The following is a 21,604-nucleotide window of genomic DNA, read 5'->3' on the forward strand; positions in this document are numbered from 1 at the left end:
CTGTAAAACTAAGGTCATGTTTTTAAAATTCCAGCTTAGACATAGGACTTCTCTGAGACTCTCCTTCACTCTGAAGTCCTCTTTGTGTGGGGATGGGTGGGAGAGGAGACTGATTCAAGGTGCCTTCAGACTCTGAGGTTCTGGTATTTTCACGGGCATTACTGGCAGCAGATTGCTCAACCCTTCGGTCAAAAAGACAAGGAAAGTATTTCAGCGCTTGCTGTTTGTCATAGTGGCTTTGATTAGGAGAAAGTAAGTGGGAAACAGGAGTAGCTCCGACAGGGGGTTTGGACCGCCAGCGCACTGCCCGGAAGCGGCCCCCACTACATGTGCGCAATCACACACACACACACACACACACACACACACACACACACACACGCGGCGCGCGATCCGCTGGAGTTTGGCTACTGGAGTCGGGAGGGAGAGAGGGGGCGAGCTGGTGGCTGTCGGGCCGGGGTCTGGGCGCCAGCGAGCGGCCGCCCCACCTCTGAAAACCGCGTAGAGGGCGGTGTGTCCCGGACCCCGGCAGCCCAGCCCCCGCTCTCAGGCCAAGTTTGCGCGCGGTCTCCGCTGACTCTCGGGTTACCTGAGCCGGCAACCACGTCAGCGCCACATCATCTGGGCTTTTTATATTGCAAGGAAACAGGAAAAGAAGGAAAAGAAACAACGCCCGAGCGAGCCAATCCCCGGGAGCCGGCGCAACCGGGAGGAGCGGGCGGGCTCGGGCGGGCGCGCGGGGGAGCGTGCGGCCGGCGGGAGCCGGGCCCGGGCGGGGGCGGGGGCGGCGGGGCCGGAGGGGGCAGCGGGCAGCGCTCGGGCGGGTCTGCGGCGTTGGCCTTGGCTTTGGCGGCGGCGGCGGCGAAGATGCTGCAGTCCCTGGCCGGCAGCTCTTGCGTGCGCCTGGTGGAGCGGCACCGCTCGGCCTGGTGCTTCGGCTTCCTGGTGCTAGGCTACCTGCTCTACCTGGTCTTCGGCGCCGTGGTCTTCTCGTCGGTGGAGCTGCCCTACGAGGACCTGCTGCGCCAGGAGCTGCGCAAGCTGAAGCGGCGCTTCCTGGAGGAGCACGAGTGCCTGTCCGAGCAGCAGCTCGAGCAGTTCCTGGGCCGGGTGCTGGAGGCCAGCAACTACGGCGTGTCGGTGCTCAGCAACGCCTCGGGCAACTGGAACTGGGACTTCACCTCCGCGCTCTTCTTCGCCAGCACCGTGCTCTCCACCACAGGTAGGGTATCCTGCGCGCCCCGGCCGCCTCGCACACACCCCGCACCCCCTGCCCCGGAGCCCCGGGCCCCTCTGACCCTCCCACCCCATCCCCCACCTTTCGCCATCCTGGCGCCTCCAGCGGGACTCCCCCTCCTGTGCTCGCGACCCTCCGACCTTCCCCTTTCTGGCGCCCCGACCCCTGCCGCAGTGACTCGGGGAGGGCAAGCGCGGCGGAGCGGAAGCCAGAGAGGTGGCTCCAGACGTGACTTGGTTGTCGCCGTCTATAACTCTGGGGAAGTGGTCCCTAACTTCGGCCTGGGTGGCTGCAGGGGCTTCCTTCCCCACCGAGTTCTTTTTTGTAATCCCCTGCCTAAGTCAATCGATGGGGTCTGGATGTGTAGCAGCACCTGGTCGCGGCGCGGGCGAGGCAGCGGGGTGATAGAAACGCTCTAGCGCTCACCTTCCTCCTGACCCCATCCCAGAGGCCGACGCTGCACAGTCTAGTAATAATACCTTCTAGAGGGTCACCTTCCGGAGTCTGCCCGTCGCTTTGGATTAAACAGATATTCCAGCTCTTTTGTACCTTGGAGGCAGTTTTAGGGGTAGCCGAGTGACATCACTCTGCTCTTCCCAGGTGACCTCTGGGCGGACAGGCCGATCTGGTTTCTTTTCAGAGTAGGAGGAGGGTTGAGGGAGAGCAAAGGGAGCATCGGATTGCCTAAGATCTGACTAAATGGGGGTACCCTGATTCAGCAGTTTCTTCAACTTCAGGTGTGCGAGGGTTCCCGTAAACTTCGAAGCGCCACGTCCCCGCGCAACTCACCCGCGGGGCGCTCTGCCATGGAGGAGCGTCCTCAGGTGAAGGATGAGGCCAGGCTGGGTCACTGTGCCATATTAGATGGATGAAGGCCGAATTTCCCCAACCAGACCTAGTAAGGCACATAACCTAGGTGGAGACATAAATTGGTATTTGGACACTGGAAGGAATCTCAAAGAGCGTTCAGCACAGTCCTTTCTTTTGATCCATGAGAACCAATCTTTGAAACAGTCCATGATGTCATGCACAAGGTCACACACTTCTTAGTACCAGGGTCGTCCAGGAACCTGGGCCTTGTGATTTCTCTGCCAGGAACACTTTGTCACCCCTGACTTTCAACCTTTACAGGTGAATCACCTCCCTTTGTGTGACTCCCAACTCTTCCTTCCTCTCTACCCGCTCCCCACCACCCAAATTACTATATATCATTCCCTTTGGGCTATATCTAGTTGATTGTCTTGGTAATTACTTGGTAATGAGTAATAATACACTATTCATGTAGATCACATGAAACAATTATTCAAAGGTCTGGGGTGAATCCTTTACCCTGAAATAAACAGAAGTGGAATTCTAGCTTGTATTGTGAGATCGGAAAAAACTGTGTTAAATGTAGGCCTAGACCAGACAGACCTGTTATCTCGCTTTCCAAAGAATGCCTGTTCCCTTGCCAATACAACTTAATTTTTTGTTCCATAACTCTGCTTCCATTGTCTTTACCTAGCTCTCTGTTCCTCAGATCATTTAGAAGTCACCTTTCCTTTCCTTTGGAGTATGTTTGTTCTATATTGAGAGTCATTCATTCTTCCCAGAAGTGTTTCCACGGGGCTACAGAAAGTTTACAGCTGGGTCACAGTGTTGGGTAAACATTTCACGGAATGAGTATAGAGTGTGGTGATAATGTGAAGATAGAACAGGAATAAGAGCAGTTTCAAGGAAAAAGTTTGCTTTTTTCTTGGATTTTTCATGATGATTTCATGCATAGTCTTCACATCGAATCACCTAATTAAATGTTAAAAATTAGTTTATAATCTTGAATAGATGAGATATTCTTCCCAGAGGAGAATTAGAAAAAGTTGCAGTTTCTATTTAAGAAAGGGGTAGGGTAGGAATAGACATCTTATTATTGGTATTCAGATTACATTGTAGTTCCTAAGAAAGTCTGCATTCATGCAAAACAAGTGTTCATTTAGGAAATGAGTGCAAGGGGCACTTAAGGATAAACTCAATGAAAAAGGTGCCTCTTGATTTGTAAAGTTAGCAGATCAATGAATTCTTGTTATATGAATACAACTATTCTAAATGAAAAATACTCTTCTGTTGGCTTTGTACTGACCTATTATTTGACACATTTGATATTTCTTAAGGTTTCAAAATTATGATTAACCATTATTTGATTCATTTGATGTTGCTTAAAGTCTTCAAATTATTATAGGTGCCCTGGCCATGAATTTTATGTTGGGTGAGAAATCTTTTCTTCCCAACAAGGGGCAATAAAGGGATGTTAAATTGTTTGCTGGAAACAATATTTTAAATTGCTTGCTGGAAACACAGTTTTTTTTAGAGTAAAGCTGGTATGCTTCATTACTAGGAAAATATTTTCTGGAAAAGTACCAGCCAAATAAAATGAATTGCAATCCCTTTTCTTTTTGGGATAGATATTAGACATGTTGTGCTTGTTTTTTTCTTTTCTTAACACTTCTACCCCTTTGGATGGCAAGTCACTGAGATTATTGTTACCCAGTTAACCAGTACAGGCAATCTTTGACTCACCCAGAATGCTAACAATGAGCATTACAAAGGTGCTATTATTGGTAGTCATCCTTGTAATACAGGCCCATGAGAGTATTTATGTCAGAATCTTCTCACCCCTGGAAGGTCCACACTTCCATTTCTGGAAGGAACTGAGTAAAGTCTTCATGGTCTATTTGGAAGAAAGCTTAGGTTGGTAATTCAGCAATGTTCTTCTCATTCTCTGCTTTACCAAAACTCTGAATTCTTTCCGGCAAACAATTTAACATCTTTTTATTTTCCTTTGTAGAGAAGAAAAGATTTCTCACTCACTTCTAATAAAATACAAATTAACAAGATAAAAGCACACACATTTAGTTAATGCAAGTTTTACATGACATAGAAACCTTTAGAAATGAAGACCTAAAGAAACAGGGAAGCTTTCGTATTTTTAGGTTCAGTTGTGTAGAAAAATGATTGGAGAATGAAGGGTATGATCTGGCTGGGCCCAGTGGCTCACACAGGTACTCCCAGCATTTTGGGAGGCCAAGGTCGGAGGATTGCTTGAGGTCAGGAGTTCAAGGCTGCAGTGAGCTACGATTGCACCATTGCACTCTAGCCTGGGCAACAGAGCGAGATCTCATCTCTACTAAAAACTTAAAAAATTAGCCTGGAGTGATGGCATGTGCCTATAGTCCCAGCTACTTAGAAGGCTGAAATGGAAGGACTGTGTGAGCCCAGGTGTTTGAGGCTGCAGTGAGCTGTGACTGTGCCACTGTGCTCCAGCCTGGGCAACAGAGCAAGACTCTGTCTTGGAGAAAATAAAAAAGAGGGTATGATCTAAAAAGCAAATAAACTGAAGGAATTTAGCAAGGCCTTTTTGTTCAGATTCTTCTTGGCATCTCTGTGTCTTCAAAGATAAGATATTTCTTTTCTCAAGGTATAAGGTGGGTTTCCTTGGAATGAGGGTCTTCTTCAAAGGAAAGACAGAGCTTCAGGGGAGAAGGTTGGGAGGAAGATGAGAATGACCTTCCTGCTTCTGCTGTTTTCTCAAATGCTAAGGTGCCCTGTTTGGGGGTAGCATATCCTGAACTCCATCATCCTTTGTTCTAAAAGATACAGCAACAATCGCCTAGGAATCATATGAGAACAGGTGAAAAAGTACAAGACAGTTTTGAGCTTTTCAGAAAGAAGAGTCATATACAAAAAAAAAAAAAAAAAAAAAAAAAAAAAGGAAGCATTACAGAACTTTTATGCTGTGGGTTTTTTTTTTTTTTTTTTTCCCAAGCATTGGGGAAATAATGTCCAGGTGATACTTGGAAAGTAAGAAATAATTATTAAACTTTAGTAGCCATCTAAAACTTTGGGCAGTGTCATTCATTCTTAAGAACATTTTGTGATGTTGATTTACTAAAGTTTACTTCTTTATTCATCCCCAAAGCAAGGCCATATTGTGACCATGACTATTTGGTAAAAATGCAGTTTTTGTATTCACGCAGTATACAAACTTTTATTTTTGGAGATAGGTTCCTGCTCTATCACTCAATCTGCGGTGCAGTGGCACCATGCTGGCTCGCTGCAGCCTCTAACTCCTGAGCTCAGTTGATCCTCCCACTTCAGCCTCCTGAGGAGCTGGGACTACAGGCACAAACCACCGCATCTGGCCATTTTTAAAATTTTTCTGTAGAGAGGTTGGTCTTGCTTTGTTGCCCAGGTTGGTCACAAACTTGTTGCCTCAAGCCATCTCCTGCCTCAGCCTTTCAAAGTGCTGGGATTACAAGCATGAGCCACCATGCCTGGCCCCTGTTCCTGTCATTGGTAGCCCTGGTGCCTTTAGTCAAGATATTGCTTTATCCCTGTTTATGAAGAGATGCATTGAAACTCCGTTTATAGTGTTCGGTAAGTGAACTTAATTGGGCTTGATTTACAGTGGTTTTTGATTAAGGCAGGGTAGGGAGCTGCTACAACATAGGTAATTTTCAAACAAAGAAGATGGGAAGAGGCAATGGGGGATGCTAGACTGATTCTTAGTTTTCAAATTATTTTCAGTAGTAGAAATATGTTGTTGCCATCAACAAATACCTGTTGAGCTTTTAGAATAGAACAAAGTGGGCAAACTAGGGCCCCCAGACCTGATCTGGCCCATCACCTGTTTTTGTGTTGCCTGAGCTAAGAATGGCTTTTATTTTCAAATGGTTGGGACAAAAAAAAAAAAAAGAAAGAAAGAAAGAAAATAATGTTTTCCGACACAGTCACGTTTTATGAAAATCAAATTTCATTGTCCATAAAGAGTTTTATCGGTGTTCAGCCACACCTGTTTGCTTCTGTATCATTTATGACTGCTTTCCAGCTACACTGGCAGAGTTGAATAGTTGGACAGAAACCATGTGACCACAAAACCTAAAACATTTACTGCCTGACAGAAAAAAAAATTGCTGCTATCCGCTTCAGAATGATACTTGAAAGGTAGCTAAGAGTATTCTGAGTATTTCACTTCCTTTTTGCAGACTTTGTAGAAGACAGTTCAGCTTCTCAGACTTCTTTTGTGCTGTTGTTTTAAGTGGTATGCAACATTGAATAAATTATGTATCACCACCAACCACTTGCAAAACAAAGGTTTATTTCAGATGTCACTTACTTGTGATCCAATTTATGACACTGTTTTTTTTCCTCCTTTAGTGGTGACAAAGCTACACTAGATAATTGTGATTATCTTATCTAAAATGTGCAATAAATACTAGATCTGCTATAGAATTTACATAAAATTAAACAAGCAAACTGTATCAGCCAGAAGAGAGATCCAAAATCCCATGTTTGGATGTTTGTGCTCTGTATTCACCGGTCTTGATTTTGGGCCTTTACATTTAATTCTAGAAGTTTAATTACCTGGTTTTCAAGCCTATAATTTAATAGATTACAGAGGGAAAGGCACAGCTATAGGGGAACATACATGGCAGGTTATAAAAGGATAGTTTTAAAATTCCAAAATAAAATTTTGTTTTGAAATAGCACCTTTATTGAACCCTTTACATGTGTGAGGCAATGTTTACACATACTCTCTTCCAGGCATTGCAGTAAACTGATGAGATGTAGGTATCATTGTTTTCACTTTACAGAAGATGAAACTGAGATTTAGGCTGAACAACTTCTCTACCGAGGTCCCAGAGCTGGAAGTGACATGGTCTTGATTTGAATGCAGGTTTATCTAGGAACCTGAGCTCTAATAGCATCTGGGCATAGGAGCTTGTTATTGGCCAAATTGTCTCCCTCAAGTCCTTATGTTGAAATTCTAGTCTTAGTAATTCAAAATGTGACTGTATTTATAGGGAACATCTTTAAAGAGGTGATTAAGTTAAAATGAGGCCACAGTGAGAAGGCGGCCATCTGCAAGCCAAGAGAGAAGCCTCAGAAGTAATGAAGGCTGTAGACACATTGATTTTGGACTTGAAGCCTGCAGAACTTTGAGAAAATAAATTTCTGTTTAAATCACCCAGTTTGTGATATTTTGTTAAGGCAGCCCTAGCAAACTAATGTAGAGGTACACAGTTTTAATTTAGTTGCACAAAAACCATACAAATAATGGAGCACAAGAGACAGAATCTTTAAGTCTTTACTCTCGCAACAAACAATTTTATATACCTGATTGGGGCATCATTGTTTTAGAGCACAATATAGTAATTCATGTCCTTGAATCATCAAGAAAAATGTCTCATCATGTTTCTACTTAAGAAGGCAGGAAAATGTATAATAAATTCTGGAAACATTTCCACCCAAAAATGGTCAAAGACAACAGATATTTAGTGTTTAAATCTTTGAACTCATACCTGTCTATAAAACATATCAGTTTTTAGGATTTTGAAGGTTTGGATTTTTTTAAACTATAAATTTGTTGTTATATATGCCTATTTTATAGCCCCTGGAAGATACTGCTACTATTATCAATAACTTGAAAGAAATGATATCTTTGCTTTTATGACATAACTGTAAGTCCTATCAGGAACAGAATCTTTGATCGAACCAGTAACCTAATGAGAACTCCGGTGTTCTCAGAACAAGTCGTTTTATGACATTGCTCATTGGACTGTTGCTGTGTGTGTCTACTGTCTTTGAAGTATGTGAATTGCTGACACTCGATTGTTTTGACCCACAAAAATGGCAATTCCACTTGGTTCAGGTTACTACAAGGTTGGTTTCAGGGACAGAAATCTCATCTGCCTCATACGCTCTGACATCCTTGGAGTTGCACTGTGCTGTGTTTTATTGTCCAGAGACATCTTCTGATTCCATTACTGACAAATCCAGGAAACACTAAGGTGCTAAAGGTCTGCATTGCCTGTGTCATACCCAGGCTGCTTATTCCTGGCAGGAGATACAGGTTGTCTCTTTATTGGAAAGCAAGCAACTTTGGGGTGTTTTATTGACTCCCATGACCCATCTATCTCCTAGACTCAGTTCGTACTCTGATTTCTTAGTTTCTTCTGTGTAGAACCCTTATTCTTTGTCCAGTCCTCAAAGCGAGTGGCCCACTCTCTGTCAGCAGCATATTGTAAGGTGATGATCCTGATGTGAGGTTGAATAGAGGAAGAAGGAGAACAGGGAGTTGGAGGAGTAGAATTTACGCACCTGAAAGGACTGTGGGATTGTCTCCCTGAACTTGAATCAGACTGGCAGGGCTTATCTGTGACTCTCCACTGCTGTTCATGTTTGCCTTCTTTCATTTGTAAAACAGTCGATTATATCATATTAATGAGCTTAATTAGCTTAGGTTAGACATTGACAGTGTTTTTAATTTGCTACTGTCTGCTTGATCCCAGATCAGAGTAACTTTTTGCATTAGCTCCTCTGACTGGGATGGACGTACTTTGTGAAATAAAAGCCTGCCTGCTGCTGCCTCTGAGACTCAGTTATTAGTACCCATGGAAGGGCTTTAGGCAGAAAGCTTCCAGGTTACTCAGAGTTGGTGAAATCATGGCTGGTGCATTCAGAGGTCAGAAAGCCAGGCACAGAGTGTTAAATACAACATGTTCTCACTCATATGTGGAATCTAAAAAAAAAATAATCTCAAACAGTTTTCCTAATTTACTAACTTCTGGGATTATCTTTTCAAAAAGAAACAATGGGAGATAATGAAAACAAATGGAAATGGTTAGCAAGGAAAAAAAAAATATTGGCTTTATAGAAGTAAAAAATAAACCAGAGCATACTGGCACCTAGGAAGGGCACAGGGAGAAGGGATGGGGAGAGACTGGATACAGGATACAAAATTATAGCTAGATAGGAGGAATAAGTTCCGGTTTTCTAGACCAGTGTAGAATGACTGTAGTTAGCAATAATATGTAGTTTCAAGTCGCTAAAAGGAAGATACTAAATATTCCCAACACAACGAAATGCTAAACATTTAAGATGATGGATATGGTAGTTACCTTGACCTCACCATTGTACACTATATATATTGTGGTATCACTGTGCACCTCATAAATATGTAAAATTATTATGTGTCCATTTTAAAAAGAAGAAAGAAACTTTTTTTTTTTTCCCTTGAGACAGAGTCTTGCTCTGTCACCCAGGGTGGAGTGCACTGGCATGATCTCAGCTCACTACAACCTCTGCCTCCCGGGTTCAAGGGATTCTCCTGCCTCAGCTTCCCAAGTGGCTAGGATCACAGGCCCATGCCAGCACACCTGACTAGGTTTTGTATTTTTAGTAGGGACAGGGTTTTGCCATGTTGGCCAGGCTGGTCTTGAACTCCTGACCTGAGGTGATCTGCCTGCCTCTGCCTCCCAAAGTGCTGGGGTTACAGGCATAAGACACTACACCCTGTCAAAACATCTGTCTTTAGAAGAAAGTAAACCTAAAACTATTCAAGTCAAAAGACAAAACAAAGCAAGCAGAATGTTTCTAAGGGATTTAGAGAGAGTAAAACCTGTTAGTTTTCGTTTCTGTGAGTGTGGTCAATGGAGTTGGAGTTGGAGGCTCCAGTTGTTACAGTTGTCCCTTGTTATGTGGGCGGCTCTGTGAGCTGAGTTAAGCTGTTTACTCAAGTTGATGCCTCAGTCCCCTATTCACTCTGCTTCACTGAAGCCTCCTGGGGTTTATTCAGGCACATTGGCATTAATTCCTCCTACTGGGATTGACGTACTTTGTGAAATAAAAGCCCGCCTACTGCTGCCTCAGAGACTCAGTTATTAGTACCTGGTTTCATCATTTTGTCTGAATAGAATCTGAAGGATCTTTAGTGTAACTATGCACTGAGAAGGGAGGCGTCAGAACTGCCTTATCCTAGAGAAGCGTGCTTCCCAGGACATGCTGAGCCAGGCACACACAGGACTTCGGGCTGCTGAGAAGCAGGTTCTTTTCAGGTTCTGTCGCTCCAGCCCCTCCTCCATTTCTTCTCAATCTTTCTCCATGGCACTTAGCTTTCTACCTGCTGGTTCCCATAACACCTGTTGTCATCTGGTACCTGGTTCCCATAGCACCTGTCTTGGCCTCACTTGACATCCCTAGCACTCAGCAGGTGCTCAGAAGGAGCAACTTAAGGCACAGTTCTTCAAATGTCTGAATCTATATCCTTCTCTGAAAAATGAGTAATGTTCTGAGGGTGTTACTTCTATTCAAGAGACCTTAGATATAACTTTATTCTCTTGATAAGGAAACAGAGGCCCACATTGCTAAAATGACTTTTGAAGCTGTTGGTATAAAAACAATGATATCTGAGGGAGGTCATATATACTCAGTGCATCACAAAGGCCCTAAGTGATCTAGAGAGAAGAGAGGCATTTGTTCCTCAATGAGTGTTTGTGGAGCACTTGGGTTGACTAGGTACTACTCCAGGCACTTAGGGATATGGCTAGGAACAAAAAGAAATGTCACTCTTGCCCTCCTGGATGTGCCAGTCTGGGCGGAGGAGGGAGATACAATTAGAGTGGCCAAAAGAAAACTTCTCCTTCACCCTCTGAAGGTTCACTGAAAATCAACTGATAAAAGGCAGATTAATAGGAGAAAAGGCATATACAGTTACTTGATCATAGTTTATGTGACATGGCAGCCTTCAGAATGACCCAAAAATGCAGGGGAAACCATCCACTTTTGAGCTTAGGTTCAACAAAGTGTAAACAGGTGTGTAAAATATGATTGGACCAAAAGGGAATGATCTAATTCTTATAAGATTGAGTGGGGAAGCCCAGCAAGGCCTGTCTAGATTCTTCTGGGCCTCTATGAGCATGCATTCCTTCCTTCTGGGTGTGGGGCTGCACCCTCTCTGGAATGGGGATTCTTATGAGCTACAGTCAAACAAGATGAGTCATATAAGTTCATTGGCCAGTTTCACACAGAAAGGTGGAGAAAAAGTTAGAGGAGTATTGTTTGGTTTTATGGCTGGCTTTGGGGAAAAGGGGTTCTGGTTTCTAGGATCCACCTTGGGGAAGAGGTATTCCAGATTCCATGGTTAGCCTTGGGGGAAGATGAAGTGTGAGACAGGAGGGCAGGAGAAGTTTAGAGAAAAACTTTTGCTTCGACACCTTAATTTGGGTTATCATATTCTGAGTTCCAGCGTAAACAAGAAGATAACTAAAGGAAAAGCACAGGATGCTAGGTGGTGATAAGGGCTCAGGAGCAACATAGCAGAGCAAAGGAGACGGGGAGTATGTGATTAGTGTGTGGTGAAAGGGGGCGGAGTCCAGGATTGCAATCTTCCATAAAGTGGTCCGGGAAGGCCTTACTGAGAAAATGGCATTTACATAAAGAGTTGGAGGAGGTGGGGAGTGCGTCCTGCAGTTTCCTGGGGAGCTGTGTTCTAGAACAAAGGCCCCTACTGGAGGTGCAGCTAGACAGTGACTGTGGCTGGAGCTGAGTAAGAGGGGAGTGATGAGGTCAGGAAGAAGGGGAGGGGCAGATGCTGTCCGATGTCCTAGGCAAAGCATCTGGCTTTTATCTGAGCTAGGGGGAACGCACCGGGAGGTTTCGAGCCAAGGGGTGACACAATCTGACCGATTGTGCCAACACATTCACTCTGGCTGGTATAGGAGGCTGAGGCTGAGACCTGAAAGGAGGCTCTTCCAGTGACCCAGGTGGTCATTGGACCACTGACGCCTGTCAGTGGCTCAGGAAAGTGGTGATGAGAAGTGGTCAGATTCTGGATCCATGCTATTGGCCAAACCATCTGGCTTTGCTGATGGATTGGATGTGAGGGGTAAAAAAAAAAAAGAGTGAAGAATGACCCCAGGGTTTCTGGTCTAAGCCCCTGGCAATGTGGTTCTTCTTTATAGACCAAGGGAAGGCCATGGAAGGAGCAGGTGCTGGATGAAGAATCAGGATCTGGAGTAGGGTCTGGAACCTGCTGAACTTGAGATCTCTTTTGGGTGTCCAGGAGGATCTGTCTACACGAGGCACACAGTAAACCCTCACGGGGCGTGGTGAGGGCCACACTTGGAGTGTAGCTGACAGTGCCTTCTGTTGGTACAGCATGCCATGATGTCATGTTATATCACATGCATCCATTAACACACTGCAGAGGCTGAAGAAGGCTTTTGAGGGTGATATCTGATTTTGGCCTTGAAGAAGAAATAGACTGTCAATAAGTAGAAAAGAAAGAAGAGGTAATTCAGATTGAGAATGTGAATTCCCTGGGCTCATCTGCTAATGAATACATTTCACAACAATGTTAAATACTTCCAGGCTAAGAGAGAATTTCTAAACTGTAATATTGTTTTCTAATTTAATATTACAAAAAGTTGTTTGTAATATTAAAGAAAAAGAAAAATCCCTTAAGTATATTTGCTTCATAGTTTCTTAAAATTAAGAGTAGGACATTTGGTATTTGATACAATAGTTTAATAGAAAATTATATGTTATGTAATTCAAAGAACAAATTGATATCTCTGGTACCCTTTTAAGGAGTAGCTAATATTAAATAAAGTCACAAAAGAATGAATCTAGGTGGTTTCCTTTTTTAGGAAGTAGGAAAAACATGAATTTTTTTCATAAACAATCTAAACATTTTAGGAGTATGTCAGGTTCAAATAAACACATTGACAATTTTTACAGTTTGTAATAGATGGGCAAATTTTCATGTGACTCTCAGAAAAACACCTATGCCCAGGTGATTTTCATTTTTACTGCCTTGCTGCTTTCCTGTTTGAAAGGATCCCATGAGTATAATAGGGCTGGCTCCCTGCTCATCATTGACAATCTAAACATCTTATTTTTTTTCTTCAAGTACTGTATTTTTGATGTAGCCACAGCTTGTAAATAACACGAAGGGAAATAAGTGTTTTAAACTACAATTACAAGGTTAAAACATGGTTGTAACTAAAGTTCTTCAAATGTTTGAACACGGGTTACCAAGGCACTCAATTATTTAAAGACCATGGTTAGATGGATTAAATTAAAGAACCTGGAGAGTCTGTTCCGCAGCTGCCTGCATGTCAGACTGACTCAGAAATTCTGACTCAGAAATTCTGAGTAGCGAAGCCCCCACATTGCTACCTCCCTGCCACCCAGTGCTCTGACACCAGCCATCTCAGAAAAACAGTCTGTCGCCCACGGGCCAGCTCCAGCAGATGCACCTCGCAGTGGGAGGGTGGGCGGGTGCGGATGAGCTAAGCCGTTCTGCACCCCTAAACAGCAGGGAAGGGCGATGCTGTGTGGATCCGCAATCTGTCACTCGCTACTCCCATCTCGCCCTCCCCTCCACTGCAGAGCAGCTGATGTTTGAAAATCCATCCAACAAAGATGGAAGAAAGAAAAACTAAAATTTTAAGAGGATTGGGGAGCACAAAAAGGCAAATTTCTGCCAGTAGTTGGTGAGTCGTGACCTAAAGCGACATTTGCTCTTTCAGCAACTCTGGTAGTGGAACACCTGTTATTTGTCATCTGAATGAGGCTAAAAAGACATGTCTGGCTCCTGAACTTGCCTGTCTAGATTTTCTCTTTCGCTTCCCTCGGAACCGTGTTTTGTGTGTTGGCTTGTGTTAGTCGTCTATACCCGGACGTCCCGGCTGTGTACCATTGACCCAGCGGCGGTGGAGTGCATGTCCTCGGAGTGCCCTCTGTCTGTCTTCAGTGTCCCAGTCTCTACACAAGCCCAGCGAAGGGCAGCAGCACCTCACAGGAGCATTCCCTCATAACCAGCACTGGCTTGGGGAATGGAGCTGGGAACTCAAATTGTCATCAATGATGCCAGGCTGAATTAATACTATTAAGAAGTCCAACTCTCGAAGATGGAAACACTAGGGGTTGGAGAATCCAAAAGAGAGAAGGGAGGAAGGAGGGCCAGGATAGAAAAACTGCCCATCAGGTACTATGTTCACTATTTGAGTGATAAGTTCATGAGAAGCCCAAACCTCATCATTATGCAACATACTCATGTAACAGATCTGCCCATGTACCCCCAAACCTAAATTTAAAGTCGGCCAGGTGTGTTGGCTCATGCCTAAAATCCTAGCACTTTGGGAGGCCAAGGTGGGCAGATCACCAGAGGTCAGGAGTTTGAGACCAGCCTGGCCAACATGGTGAAACCCCATCCCTACTAAAAATACAAAAATTAGCCAGGCATGGTGGTGGGCATCTGTAATCCCAGCTACTCAGGAGGCTGAGGCAGGAGAATCACTTGAAGGATTCTCTCTTGTTAGGGAGGTGGAGGTTATAGTGAGCTGAGATCACACCACTGCACTCCAGCCTAGGCGATAGAGCAAGACCATGTCTCAAAAAAAAAAAAAAAAAAAAAAAAAAAAAATTAAGAAAGCCCAGCATAATGTAGTGAAAAGTGAGAATCTTGAATTATTTTCAGGGAAAGTGTTTATGTTTGGAGATGCTGAATGACCTTACATAGACTTAAGTGAATGTGGGGATCGGAAGTGTGAAATCATTGAACTGGGGATTGGTGGCCTGGGTTCTCTTCAGACAGAAATTAATTGTGGATTTCTCTAGATCTCCATTGCTTCATCTATACAATGTAAAGGCTGAGAAAGACCCTTTCCTAGCTCTAACATTCTATGATCCTAGGTCTTTGGAATCTTTACTGAGTATATCCCTCCTGTACACCCAACATGTGGGAATGCATTTTTAAAATACTGTAAAGGAATAATTACTGAAATAAAAAAGCCCACAGCCAGCTGGGGAGACTCCACTGAAACATAAAAGTCCCAGAAAGCTGCAGAGGGTGTAGAGACCTAACTGTTGAATTGTATGTTACCCCAGGGAGATGGCTAAAGTGGTCAGGGAAGCTTTATGAAGGAGGTGCACTGAGATAAACCGAAGCAGCATGGTTAAGGGTACGTAGAGCGGTGCCAGGGGAAGACGGCTGTTGAGGAAAGGGACATATGCTTGGCACACGCATCCAGAAGTGGAAGGCAACATCGCCTTAGAGAGACCGTGAAGGTGCCAGCCTCTCAGAGCCAAAGCTCCCTGCTGGCACACAGCAACGGGCGACAGGCACTGAAGGTGGAGGTGAGATGTGGGAAGGAGATCTGCCACTTGAGTCGGTAGGCACTGGGGAACCACTGTAGGCTCCTGGTCCCGCACCATGATAAATAGCCTGTTCTGCAGCCTGGCTTCAAACAGGGAAAGCTGGAGTTAGGCAACAGAGCACCGAGGCTTTTGCAGTCATTCAAACACAAGCACAGAAGAGATAGCACTGACCAGAGGACCGCCAGGGCGTGACGATCCGTAGTCACAGGGATGAAGGAAAGCCATGGGCAGAGCTTGTCATGGACAGCTCCAAGGTGGACGTAAATGGAAACTCATTGGTCTTGGGGGATGATGGGAAGAGGGAGACAGCCCTGGGCGACCGCATCAAGAATTTCACAATCCAAGCCCGACTAGAAAGCCTGGGTGAGTAGCAAAGCTGTTGCTGTATGTAGGAGTGTAAGTTTTTTTCTGGGCATGTATATATCAGGGGATATAGAAGGTAACAACCCCCAGTTGTGTGTCTCTTCACCTCCCTATGCCTGTGTGGGCCAGACAGACCCCAGACATTGGGTGTGCTTCTGAGAGAGGTACAACGAGGAGCTGGTTCCACCATCCAGATTCCCACAGATTGAGCCATGAAATGATGAGTCAGCTCTCAACCGTGTACCTGTAGGATGCTCCTTGTAATTACTGTCAGTTAGTTACAAATGGGTACTTCTAAATAGTTTTGAAAGGGTTTGAGTAATTGTTCCAATCGTTTTTATACTGTTAATTGGCTTTAAATAAATTATTTTTTTGTTGGAGCAAAACTTCGACATCAGTTCGGTTCCTAAGTTACTAAGTTGTAACGTAACTAAGCTTTACTTTACTCATCGTTAAAAGAAACAGGCATTATAAGTACAATTCTTGGCATTTTGTAATCATTCAAGATAACTTCTTAGTACTTTGGCCTCAGATTAAGGATGTCTGGCTTCTCTTTAATCTCTTAGTATTTTCATTTCTGCTCTAAGGCACCCAATATTAAAAGTCCGTTCTTGGAAGCTGGGATGACAGAACTACTATATGAAAACTCAGAAATGCTTCGAAGAAAATGAACCACTTAGTGCAGACCTTTGATTCTGTTTTCTTCCTCATCAGACATGATTTTTTTTTTAAACCATGCACAGAATCACACTTGCAAAGTCTTCTTTTCCTTCTTGTTACTCTATTTAGAAGCTGTGAACTCAAGAAGTAGGTCCCATATTGAACCTACATGTGCACAGGTGGTTCTTTTAGCCAAGGCATTTCCACAATCGCAATCACAATCACGCCGAAGTCTGGAGATACACGGCTATGTGGATGGTATGTGGAAATGTTTGATTGATCAGACTTCCAATCTCTTAATAACCTGTCATCTAAGCTTGAGGGTCCACTCTGGCTCCCTCTCCAGGTCACGTTGGTTGCGTGCACTCTCAGAGCGTGAGAGCACCATAGAAACTTGATACAAAGCTCGCTTGCAGCAAAAGAGAAGTAGATACTAGTATCTCCAAAAGAGCTACTTAAAACAATTATAGAAGGTTGAACATTCACCCTATAATGATGTCACCCTTCTGTTCTTACATGTCCTGACAAGGAAAAGACCATGCCTCACCTCTGGCTCTCAAAATTGTGCATCATCCACCGTCTATTTTATTTATACCTATGTGGTAATTACTAAATCAAATAGGCATGATTGTTACACTGTTATCATTGTGTTTCTTTTTGCCACCAGGTTCAGGGTTCTGACAACATCAGGGTATGCCCATGAGAGGTTGCCACTCACTGAGCCCCTAATGTCTGTTTAACTGTGGGGGAGGAAAGAATCACTGCTCTGAGCCACAGAGTTTAATTAGGCCTGCTTCTTTATGTTTCTCTTTAATAATAGGATTTTAAGCTCAACAGTTATCAGCTCAAAAGCACAAAATGTTCATTCTCATTTGTGCCTCGATACCAGGAGGTGAGCACGCCATGAATCTAACTGAATTCCTCCCTGCTTGCAGACATGATGGTTTTGGAAGCAGCTCTGCCTTCTGGCAGTGCACTGAAGTTACCCTCACTCATCATTTCTACTCCACAAGTCTAAAAATGTGGCGGGTGTCAGGGTACACAGGGAGACAGTTCATTCATTTTCAAGTATTTCCATCCTCCACTCATTTCCTCATTGTGCTGAGCTGGAATTTAGCTGTGTGTTCCTGAAGGAATGTGCTCACTGTTTGCACACATTAGCCTTGTTCCTGTGCCTGGTCTCATTACGTGCTGATAGATTCCGCTTTTTTCTAAGCAGCTGATTTTCTTTTTACCATTAAATGCAGAGGTAGGGGGAGGTGTTTCATCCAGAAATGTCCCTGACCGAGACTGCCTTCTAGGTTGGTCCTCTTTGACTCTAGCAGAGGGATCCACTGCATTAGGCTGGACAGAGGTCTCACAGTTCAACCTGGCTGTAGCCTTGAATGCCAACAGCAGTTGCCCAAGATGCCATCCCAAAACACCCTGCCTGTTCCCTGTTCCACATGCACAATGTTGTGCTTATTGGAACAGGAAAATAGTGTGTTGTCTTCTGCTAAGTGGGAATACAGCATTCGGCTGAAAAGCTTCTGAGCATGGGCTCATGTGTGCTCTGTCCACTCAGTTCAGGGAACTCTCATTGTATTCCCAAGGGCTGCTGCTGAAGTTAATGATTTCTTTGATGATGGATTTTGCATGAGTTCACTTCAACATTGTTGCTCTGTTTTCTACTCTTTTTTTTTTTCCCCCTGAAAGTCTGAGCTCTAATTTGAAGCTAATAAGTTTTGACGTGCAAGCAACCAAATTACTGGATAGAGCAAGGAGATTGTTTTATTAGTAATTTTGACCAGAGAGGATGGTAAGGTCAGTTAATGGACTAATGAACCTCCACGTTCATTTTTTCTAATTCTACCGGAACTGGATTTCTGTCTCTCTTTTTTTTTGAAAGCTGCCAACAGTTCTTGTCAGGATTCAGTGTAGATGTTGCTGCCGACTGTCCTGGTGGTGGTTTGACCTCTGCTGTGTAGGCTTCACAAGGGGCTCTGGTTCAGTGATTGAGCTAATTGCTATCCCTTCGTGACCACATACTGTGTGCTGCACGCTGGATGTGACTTTTTTGTCCTTCCCTTCATTGCTGCTACTGCTGTCTAGTCACTGTCCTTAGAGGTCCTGGCCATTCTTCCTGAGGATGGTGGGTCTGTGCCTCTTTTCACAAGGAGCCCAGTGTGCAGCTTCCTGATGGAAAACTCTGCTTTCTTTGTCCTCCCTCTGTTCTGCCTCGTCAGTTTCATTAGCAGTCCCGCTGTCAGACCTTAGTGTTTTGGGGCGTCCCATCTCTCCGGCAGTCTTTTCATGTAAAGACATTGAGAAGGAGAGCACCCCCTCTGTTCTCAGAAATGTTCCGAAACCTGTTTTCTCAGTGTCTTGTCTCTGCCTGCAGCTCCAGACCAGAGCTTCCTCCTTGGCCCTTATAAAGATGAGGTTCATTTTTGTTGACTTGGGTTTGCTTCTGTGTACCATTTCAGTGATAACCATGTTGATTTTTCGTGAGTGTTATCATATGAAAATAGTAGTGAGAGCCTGGGGAACCATGGGGTGGAGAATAGGAGGTTATGAGCAATACTGGTTTCTTTTGTGACCCTGAGAAACCTGTCCCATACTAGATGGATTTGTCATTTGCCTTCTTCTGACAGGTATGAAATTGCCAAAGTATGTGAAGAAAACACCACCTTTTTAGAAGAAAGCTCTATTAGAGTATGTATTACAGGGTTCTTCTGCAGAGCATTTTCACGTAGGTTAGCATGTTAAAATAAGCTAGATTAACATAATGGTCTTTGGAAATGTTGATAGCTGGATGAACTTAATGTTTGTTTTTTCTGAAGGATTCGAAGAATATTCTTGAATCTGAGAATATGTGATTTCATGTACACTCCTAAACCTCCAGTTTTGTAAGGTGAAATTTGCAGTCCTGTTATCAAATAGGCCTTTCTCTTTAGAAAAATAAAGTTGTGGTGTTAATTTCTCTAAAATACTGATTAATACCCTGTAAAATACTGGATTCAGTTCGTGTTTAGGGTCACTCTGAAAAGGAAACAAGCTTTGGTATAGCAGTTTCCAGTGTCTAGAATTCCATGTTTTGTTTCATTTTGAGAGGGATAGTGTTTGGTTGTTGTTTGGGGTTGGAGGAGAAGATTTTAAAGGAAGAGATAGAAACAGCACATGATTTAAGAATAAAACATTAAGCCTCATTAATGGTAGGTGTTAGGGGAAAACCATCTTAGCCTTTAGTATAAGGAGGGGGTAGAATTAACATAGTCACACATCCACAACAAAGCAGTAGTTTATTTACTCATTTATTAATAGCTGGGTACAAAAAATTGTGAAGACAGATGCTTGGCAAAGATAATGATTAAGATAAGAAGGAGACTATGAGAAACAGACAAACACAAAAAGAATATTTACATTTTGGGCTGGGAGCTGTGGCTCATGCTTATAATCCCAGCACTTTGGGAGGCCGAGGTGGGCGGATAACGAGGTCAGGAGTCTGAGACCAGTCTACCCAATACAGTGAAAATCTGTCTCTACTAAAAATACAAAAAAATAGCTGGATGTGATGGCTGGTGCCTGTAATCCCAGCTACTTAGGAGGCTGAGGCAGGAGAATCGCTTGAACCCAGAAGGTGGAGGTAGCAGCGAGCCGAGATTGTGCCACTGCACTCCAGCCTTGGCGACAGAGCAAAACTCCATATAAAAAAAATTTACATTTTGGTATTGCTTTTCAGGTTCTTAAACTGCTTTAACCAACATCACTTTTCTTGGTAGTTAAAACGTTTATATGTGGACAGCAGGGCAGACACTAATGATCCCTGTTTCATAGATGTGAAATCTGAGGCCAGAAAATGTACTAATAAGTGGCTATTTAATGTGCAGCAGTTGGAAGTGGCAGTACAAGTACTCAAACTCGAGTGCTCAGACAGTCCCGGATGGAGGCTGTTGGAGAGAGTCAGTGAGGTCGAGGGCAGAGTATTTAGCAAAGCAGGGCTCGTGGGATTGTTATGCCCACCAGATGCCCTACAACAGTGACTTTCGCTTTATTAAGTGCCCTGGTTATTCTTTAGTAATAAGGTCACTAGGGAAATTTCTGTTGCTAATGATCATGCACTTACACTTCCTTAGAATCGCTTAATGAAAAGCTGAAGGAAAAGCAAGATCATCTCTTGGGAGCAGACAGAAGCCTGATCAAGTTTTTCAATTTGCCAGTATGTCCTGCTGAGGAATCTGAGTATGAAGTGGTCATTATGTCCAGATAGAACACTTCGTCAAAGAAATATTGTTTCTTTTCACAGTTAGATTGACATATTATAACCCTCATTCGTGGTCAAGGCTGCTTCTACTACTCCTTGCCTCAACTCCAAAAGAAAGAAGGGTGTTTATGCATGAATAGTTTTCTGTTAGACAACCTGTGGACTGCTTAGGGTAATTCTTTAAAATAAAATTCTCCTCATAGCTAAATCTGTAAATATCCAAATGCTTTTCCCTTTTAGAAACAACTTCAAGATTCTGTTAACAGCAGTTATCAACTTGTGAATGGAAAAATTATCATCTTTTTCACATAAATGTTTTATGTATGTACTTGGTTAAATGAGAAATATCTCTGAGAGTATAGTCACCCCAGAATAGCATAATAAATAATGATATTTAACTAGAAAGTAAAAGCCATATTTAGTGTTTATTCAGGTCCTACATATATTTTGAGTTCCACTGTGAACTTGTCTCTGCTAGGCTTGAAATATAGTAATAAACAGCACAGTCTTTGTCAAAAGGCAACTTGGAGTCTGCCTGCAAGACCATCACATTTTTGTTGCTTTTTCATGCTTTTGAATTGTAGAAAAAAATGAAAGCTTTAAACCAGTAGGACAGCACAACTATATAAATTTTTATTTGAAATTCTAATACTTCTTTATATATGATTTGGTTAATAACATGTTAATAAGCCAATATTGTTTTCTCTTTGTTAAAAAATAAGCTATGAATTTGCTTTTGCCAAATGAAATTTATTCAGTAATTTGCTGATTCATTTATTCATACTCAGGCAGAATATTTTGGAGGCACCTACTGTGTGCCACACATGTTTTTAGATGCTGAGGAACATCAGGGAATAGTGGAGACTAAAATTCCTTCCGTGTCATATCTATTCTAGAAGGGAGGAATGACAATAATATAAATCAATGAAGCATAAAATACTTTACATAAAATAAGTGTTAAGGAAAAATAAAACAAAGCAGTGAAGGGTGATACAAGATTTGCATCGAAGAGAATGTTGATATTTTACATACAGTGACTTGGGTAGGCTTCTGTGAGTAGATAACCTGAAGCTGGTGTGTAAGCCAGCTTTATGGATAATTGGGGAAAGACTATTCAGGCCGTG

The 21,604-nt window shown here is 43.3% G+C and overlaps 1 protein-coding gene across 1 annotated transcript in view; it reads left to right on the forward strand.

Annotated features, from left to right (window-relative positions):
- Window positions 1-21,604, forward strand: part of KCNK1 (potassium two pore domain channel subfamily K member 1) — a 57,970-nt gene continuing 36,366 nt past the window's right edge. The window contains exon 1 of the mRNA XM_003940802.4: window positions 1-1,222. Within this exon, the coding sequence (XP_003940851.3) occupies window positions 328-1,222 (895 nt within the window). The 5' untranslated portion in view covers window positions 1-327. The remainder of the gene's footprint in view (window positions 1,223-21,604) is intronic.

The sequence above is a fragment of the Saimiri boliviensis genome, chromosome 14 (assembly GCF_048565385.1).
Source record: "Saimiri boliviensis isolate mSaiBol1 chromosome 14, mSaiBol1.pri, whole genome shotgun sequence".
In the NCBI taxonomy this organism is placed as follows: domain Eukaryota; kingdom Metazoa; phylum Chordata; class Mammalia; order Primates; family Cebidae; genus Saimiri; species Saimiri boliviensis.